At 43.4% G+C, this 7,769-nt stretch overlaps 1 protein-coding gene across 1 annotated transcript in view; it reads right to left on the reverse strand.

The window, feature by feature from the left end:
• The window catches only part of plcb4a (phospholipase C, beta 4a), a 118,811-nt gene extending 112,683 nt beyond the window's left edge, over nucleotides 1-6,128 (reverse strand). The window contains exons 1-2 of the mRNA XM_063184683.1: nucleotides 6,069-6,128; nucleotides 1,939-2,089 (exon numbers count right to left, since the gene is read on the reverse strand). Coding sequence (XP_063040753.1) covers nucleotides 1,939-2,040 — 102 coding nt within the window. The 5' untranslated portion in view covers nucleotides 2,041-2,089; nucleotides 6,069-6,128. The remainder of the gene's footprint in view (nucleotides 1-1,938; nucleotides 2,090-6,068) is intronic.
• Nucleotides 6,129-7,769: the final 1,641 nt, after the last annotated feature.

Raw genomic sequence — 7,769 nt, forward strand, 5'->3', positions numbered from 1 at the left:
GGCAAAACAAACTGATAGGGCCACCCGTACAACCCGTGCAAGGTCATAATAGGGCCTCCACCACCCATACTGGAGGTGCCTGGTCCCAGGGGCAAATGCCCTGTTCGCCCACCCCCTATAGTTCTGCCCCTGGTCATGGGAGTCAAATGATCTAACACTATGCAATCTGGTTTTTAATTGTGATTGGATGATAGGCATTAGAAATCGGGCGTAAACACACACCATTCCAAACAAATATTCTACACGCTGCTACTCCACTTCACATCATGAAACACCCCTAACATGTTATAAATCACAAACAACACAAACCCGCGGCCTCTCGTGGCTTATTGCTTAAGCATGTGCTTGGATTGGGATAAAAACAATTCTGTATACACACTAAAATACTGCAGCACTGAGCATTAAACTCTGCTCTGTGCTGTATGTACTCCAATATGTACTCATCTATTTTTGGAGGCTGGACTAATGGGAAGAGCATGCCATGCCATGTTTAGGTCCGGATCGATAATTATCGACGACACTGTCCCGACCCAAACCCATGTGTCCTGAAAACTAGAGCGACAGACAGACTGATGTCTGATGAAGCAACGGTGGCTGCTGCTGCTTCTAATGGTTCATAGGGTCCTCACATGACTGTCTCTGGTACATTTGACAAAATACACATGACTTGTGTCAAAACTGAAATCTATGCTTGATTGACAGGTCTCTAAGTCTCAGAAGGATGTCAGTCATGGCACATGATATTTCATCTGTTACACACAGTAGCACCACCTTTCATCTTCCGTCACATTAATGGCACGCATTTGGTTTAACACGCACAACGTTATAATTTAACTCTTTCCAGAATGGCAATTGCAGTGCATTATTGAAGCTGCAAGTTGCAGTGCATTATTAAAGGCCCTATGTTATCATAGAGTAGTACTGTAGAAGTGTAGTTCTATGGTACTGTAGTTAAATAAACGTTGTTTATATATAAACAGAGTTCTGGAGGAAGTCTGAGAGTGATTGACATCCGTCATTACTTGTCCCGTCTTCGCGCATATCTAAATCCCTCCTTCCCTCTTTCACCTGTCATGCGTGAAAGCTTCCCGAATTGTCCCACCACCTTCCCATACTCCTCCATTTCACTAGAACACCCAGCTATACTTCCTCTCTATACTACACATACGGGAGAAGCGGATCTCATCCCGCATGAGCACCGTTAAAAGCATCCCAGCACCGAGTCCAGCTAACATGCCAAACATGCATAATATTGTACACCAAGCACTCAAGGACAAACTCATGAACTAACCCTTCTTTGCATCTGCACTTGTTGTTCTGTATATTTCCCGTGCACTTTGTATCTGCTAGTGATGTTGGCTATGATTATGTCCTTGTTTGTAAGTCGCTTTGGTTATAACGTGTCTGCTAATTGCAATGTATTGTAATGTAATGTAATCACTTTTCAATGACTGTTACAGTGTTTTACTGGTGGAATATTTAGTGTGCATTATGGGGCTACTGTACAAGCGTGCAAACCGTAAAACAAGCATTTACAAATATTTTAATAGTGAGATGGCCATAGGTCTGTACATAGTTGAAGTGAAGTTACTGTTAAACAATATTTTTTAATGCTTTCAACACACCACTGATCCAATGTGCTGTTCTTGTAACATGTAGGTGATGTAGTCATGAATAAAGTAACACAATCTCTGAAAAAAATACTTATTTTTCTGACAAAATATGGAGTAAAACTACACTACACAAAATACCCCATGGATATGCACTGCAACACAAAAACACAAAGAAAGAGCGAGAGGAAAAATAAATGTAGAGAGAAGGAGCGAGAAAAAATAAGAGAAAAAAATAGAAAAAAGGAAAAAAGAGAAGAGGACTATGAGGAAATACGAGAAAAAAGGAGATAAAAAAGGAGTGTGAGGATCATGCTGTTGCTCTCACCTCTTCAAATCGGTCGAAGTATGCCCCCTCCTGCATGAAGGCTGGAAGAGGCTTCTGCCAGTTGAATTCATATGCGCGTGCCATGACCAGACTACTCCTCATGCAAGCAGCCTACCTGCCTTCCGCGGAAGCCAAACATTAACCCAGCAACCTAGAAGGAAAAAGAAAAGGCAGAGGCCGAGAGCAGAGACAGAGAGAGAGAGAGAGAGAGAGGGAGAGAGAGAGTTCTCAGCAACTTAAGTGGTTGGAGCTGAAGAGACAGGAAGGCACACACAGAGGCAGAGACGCACGCATGCACGCACACACTCACGCACACGCACACACACACACACACACACACACACACACACACACACACACACACACACACACACACACACACACACACACACACACACACAAAGTAGCCACACACATCACATAGGCCCCCACACAGACAGACAGACAGACAGGCAGACAGACAGGCAGACAGACACACACACACACACACACACACACACACACACACACACACACATACACACACACACATATACAGTACACACACACGCACACACGCACACGCACACGCACACACACGCACACACACACACACACACGCACACGCACACACGCACACGCACACACACACACACACGCACACACGCACACGCACACGCACACACACGCACACACACACACACACACATGCACACACACGCGCACACACACACACACGCACACACACCATCTTAGATCTCTCAGAGGATTAATGGGCGGCTCTATAAATAAAGGCTTTGAAGCGTCTGTGCATTTTGATAGCCCCAGTGTGATATATATACGGAAGGCTTGTTTAAATTAGTCTTCAAGTGTCCGTCAACTTGAGTTATGAGAAGCCCAATGGAGATGGGGAGATGGGTCACGGCCTACTGGGCCCAGGGCCAGGGGCCCGCTAGTCAAGGGGGGCCTCAAGCCCTAGCCCCTATATTTGCCTTCTGTTATTGTATTAAAATCACACGTTTAACAACTTAAAATTTCAAATTTTCTCGGGGGACAACCCCCCAATCCCCCCAATAACATAAACTCTCACCCCTGGCCTAAAACCCTGCATTGTTTGGTAAACTACCATCACCCATTGAGGGGGACCTTTCTTGTTGTTTGGCCCAGGGGCCCATGGAGTAATAATCCGCCCCTGGGGAGATGGTCATGGCCAGGCCTGTGCTTGGAGTATAACAGGGGCCTGACAGGAAAAGAACAGCATTATTGTGGCAAAGGGCAGCTTAAGAAATAAGATATCATAGCCTTCACTCCGGCCCACTTTGGTGGGTGGTGCATTGTCACCGGCAAGTCATGTGAAAGTGAAAGTCCACCTGGGAAACTATGAACTCCCATTGTCAATGTGACAGAGCACACAGCGAAATTGCATTTATGCCTCACCCGTGCAAGGGGACAGCCCCCAATGGCGCCCGAAAGGGAGCACTGCGGCAGGACGACGGTACGATGCTCAGGATGCCTCAGTCATGGAGAAGGATGAGGGAGAGCACCGGTTAATTACTCTCCCCACCAACCTGGCGGGTCGGGAGTTGAACTGGCAACCTTTGTCTGACGTCCTAAATGTGTACCCATGACTGCCCTTTGTGTAGCCTATATTAGGTGATAGTAAGTCATGTGTAGCCTATGCTGGGTGATGGAAGTGTTGCATCATCAGTGTGTATCCTAACTTGCTGCTGAACCAAACTGTTCTGCAATGATTGATTTTCAGACATGTCAAAAGTAAAAGCAGATGGAAAACAAACCCTGCCACTTTCCTTAGCACAGCACAGCTAAATTCACCAACTGATCTACTGTATAGTTACTGTTGACGATCAGCTGATTCTGAGCAAGTTTTATCAAATTTCTTTAAACACTCTAGATTCTGCAGTACAGCAGAATACCTGGTGTATCAGCTATGTAATATGCTATGTAATGTGCTGGTGTTTTACTTACACTTTGAATTTACTATACTTGAATTTACTGATATCGACCAACCCATGCCACTACAACCCATCACTGACAAATTGCATTGCATTTTAAATAATGACAGCTATGTGAGACAAAACCACAGCTTGAATTCCTGTAAATGATTAATGTGCAAGAATACCACCAGGTCTGAATATGCACGGTGGTTAGCAGGTGGTTGAAATATGTAAACAAAAGGTGTCTCATTCAGACTCAATATCTTCACCCTTTTTAGAGAATGTTTAACAGTCCTGACAGAGTAGTCATGGGAAAAGCTGTTAGGGCATCAGACTTGTATCCCAAAGGTTGCCAGTTCAACTCCTGACCTGCCAAGTTGGTGGGGGGAGTAATTAACCAGTGTTCTCCCCCATCCTCCTCCATGACTGAGGACTGCATGGTACTGTCCTGCCGCACTGCTCCATCGGGGGCTGCCTCCTTGCATGGGTGAGGCAAAAATGCAATTTTGCTGTGTGCAGTGGAGTGCTGTGTCACAATTACAATGGGAATGGGAGTTTCCCAGGTGGGCTTCCACTTCACTTCACTTTAAAGCATTTTCAGATGAAATGTCTTGCATTGCTATGGTTCTGCCTTCCTGCTTGTCACTGTAGCAGGGGTTCCCAAACTCTACCATGACAAGGCACTTTTTTCAGTGCGCACCACTGTCATAACTATAATCAAGGTCTGAGAGGCAATGCCCCATTAACAACCATAGCAGTAATGTTTAAGGATGCAAGACATTGTTAAGATGCTGTTCTCAACTAATAGGAATATTGTTTAGCTTATTTTTTATTATTTTGGTGGATGTTAGTTAGTATGGTAGCTCTCCCCCATCCCCCTCCATGACTGAGGTACCCTGAGGATGGTACCGTCCCGTCGCTCGTGCTCCCTTGGGGCGCCATTGGGGGCTGCCCCCTTGCATGGGTGAGGCATAAATGCAATGTTGTGTGTGTAGTGTGCCGTGTTCACTTGTGTGATGTGGAGTGCTGTCACAATGACCATGGGAGTTGGAGTTTCCCAGTTGGGCTTTCACTTCACTATAGGCTACTTTCCCTGACAACCTGACTGGGCCCCACTTTGAGAACCACTGGGCTATATCACCAGTTATCCATTATGAAGCCAGCCAATTAAGCCACGGCGGACACACTCATCATCTTTATCTTGTGATGCATAATGAAGACAAGCCACAGTTGCACAAGAGGCAATTTGCAAATCTTCTGTCTGTGTCATTTGGATGGATGATATAGCTGGCGCTTCAGTGTTATGAGTGGGCAATATGTGACTGGCACCAACTGTTAATTTAACCAAAGAAAAACGTCCATATTACACCAAATTGGAAACCCATATGGGCCTCTTGTCAAACTATTGTCTGTGCGCAGTGGGGCTACAGCACAAATATGCTCTCCAACATTTTTAAAGCATCTCATATTATGAACATACACAAAGGTAGCCCAACTACAACAGTTCGCACACGGCTGTACCGCAATATTGTATTGTTTCCTCCGCGATGAAACTTGGTCGAATTTGTTACTGATGTCAGGTATGCACGGACTCTTTCGACATTGGGGATTACAGCGTGTGTGTGTGTGTGTGTGTGTGTGTGTGTGTGTGTGTGTGTGTGTGTGTGTGTGTGTGTGTGTGTGTGTGTGTGTGTGTGTGTGTGTGTGTGTGTGTGTGTGTGTGTGTGTGTGTGAATGGGAGAGAGAGATCTGACTTTGTGAATATATGTCTGGTGAATATATAGCAATGTTGTGTGTAGTCTTTGTGTCTTCTTCTGTATTTATGTGCAGGCCTATGTTACTGGGCACCTTAATTTCCATCGGGATTAATATGATACTCCACTCTACTACTCTACTCAGGGCATGTCCATAACCAAGTGCGCACAGACCACTTTGATTTTTGGCAGCTCGCACGATGCACTGCCAAAAATCAAAGTTATTTTCTGTGCGCATTTGGTACCCGCCTGTTATTTGAAAAAAAAAAAATCAATATAAGATATAGGCTACTACTCTGCTTTGCTGGACGGTAGTTTTGAGTACCAAAGCCGGGCAACTTAGTCATAGGCTACAATTCATTTTGTGGAGCGGTTATACCGTGCAGATACTAGTCTAGGCCTAGCCTACTTTAGGCTACTTTGTGCAAAAGTGGAGGCTTACTTTGATGGGGTTCCGTCGTAAATCGATGAGTTTATTCGGTCCATCGACGAAGGGTGTAATTCCTACTGCAAGAATTATGTATTAGTTCCCACTCTTGTACACTGCTTGTCCATGGGCGATTTCCTCATAGTCGGGTAACACCACCATTGCAGAGGGCTACCGCCATCATATGGTCATGAGCGATATGCGCGTAAAGCACTCTAGAAAAGCGGTTCCCCAATTTAACCACGACGACATGCCTCCATATACAGGTCATTCTCAAATAATTAGCATATTATATTAAAGGTCATTTTTTTCCTCATAATGTAATGATAAAAAACAGATTTCTATACCACGCTCAGGTATTTTGTGGTTATTTTTATTACTAATTAGCCAGAAATTAAACCCCATTGAAAGTCAATGGAATGTTCTGTCTGGTGATTTAGAATGTCTATAACCACCAAAATACCTAAGCATGGTATAGAAATCTATGGGGTATAATGAAGAGGGAAGTGTGGGTCACCAGATCAAAGAACAAAAAGCTGACACCTAAGCATCAAGGATATCTGGGCTACCATAACCCTCATGCAATGCCACTGCCATTGACTTCAATGTTAAACACAGTCAGGTCAGCAGTCTAACCCATGACTGTGGTTTTGAGTAATGAACCAGGCTGAGACTATTTAAAGCCTCAGGACGCTTTTACCAGTGTTTAGAATTAATTTGTTGATTCAGATGATTAGGTTAATAGCTTGTTTAGACAACCTTTTCATGATGTGCTAATTTTTTTAGATCAGAATTTTGGGTTTTCATGAGCTGTAAGTCAAAATCATCAATATTAAAACAATACAAGATATGATATATTTCAGTTGGTGTGCAATGAATCTAAAACATATGAAAGTTATTTTTTTTATCATTACATTATGGGGATTTTTTTTTTAACTTTAACACAATATGCTAATTATTTGAGAAGGACCTGTACAGTAGATTGCAGCCTAGGCCACCCTAGTACACGGGCCATGCAAAAAATAAATCTATGCACCGCCTTTCATTAAATACAGCAGCGTTTCATTCGACACTACACGTGTAGTGTTGAATGAGTCCATTTAGTCTAGACTGTAAAACGTGTTTAACTAATAGGAATATGTTTTGCTTTTTTGTTTGTCTATTTTGGTATATTCATGTTATTGAAGTTATGCAATTATTTATTTCGTTTTGCAATACCTTTCCTTCCAACATGCTGCCCTCATGCCACAGCAGCAGAAAATGTGGTATAATGAGCTTCCTTATCATTGCCTCATCCACATCATATTTTGATAATATATTTGTATGTATTATGATAATGTATCTCTCACTCACTCACTCACTCTCTCTCTCTCTCTCTCTCTCTCTCTCTCTCTCTCTCTCTCTCTCTCTCTCTCACACACACACACATACACACAGACACACACACACCACTGTTAAAACGTCTCCGGGCTGCCTGTAATATAGTGACGGAGAGAGAAATCACACACACTACTCATGTGTCATATAAAACATTCACAAGAACATTTAATAATTTCAAACAAATGCACAGCAGCACCACGAGACCACTTACATTCAACTATACACATCTTAAAAATAAATAAGTTGGAAAGAATCTACAGGTGGCACCAGCTAAGAATGTATGTCATCTGGTTCTTATGTTATGAGACTATCAGAGATAGGCCTACAGAAAGGGAA

This window comes from Engraulis encrasicolus, chromosome 19 (genome assembly GCF_034702125.1).
Source record: "Engraulis encrasicolus isolate BLACKSEA-1 chromosome 19, IST_EnEncr_1.0, whole genome shotgun sequence".
In the NCBI taxonomy this organism is placed as follows: Eukaryota; Metazoa; Chordata; class Actinopteri; order Clupeiformes; family Engraulidae; genus Engraulis; species Engraulis encrasicolus.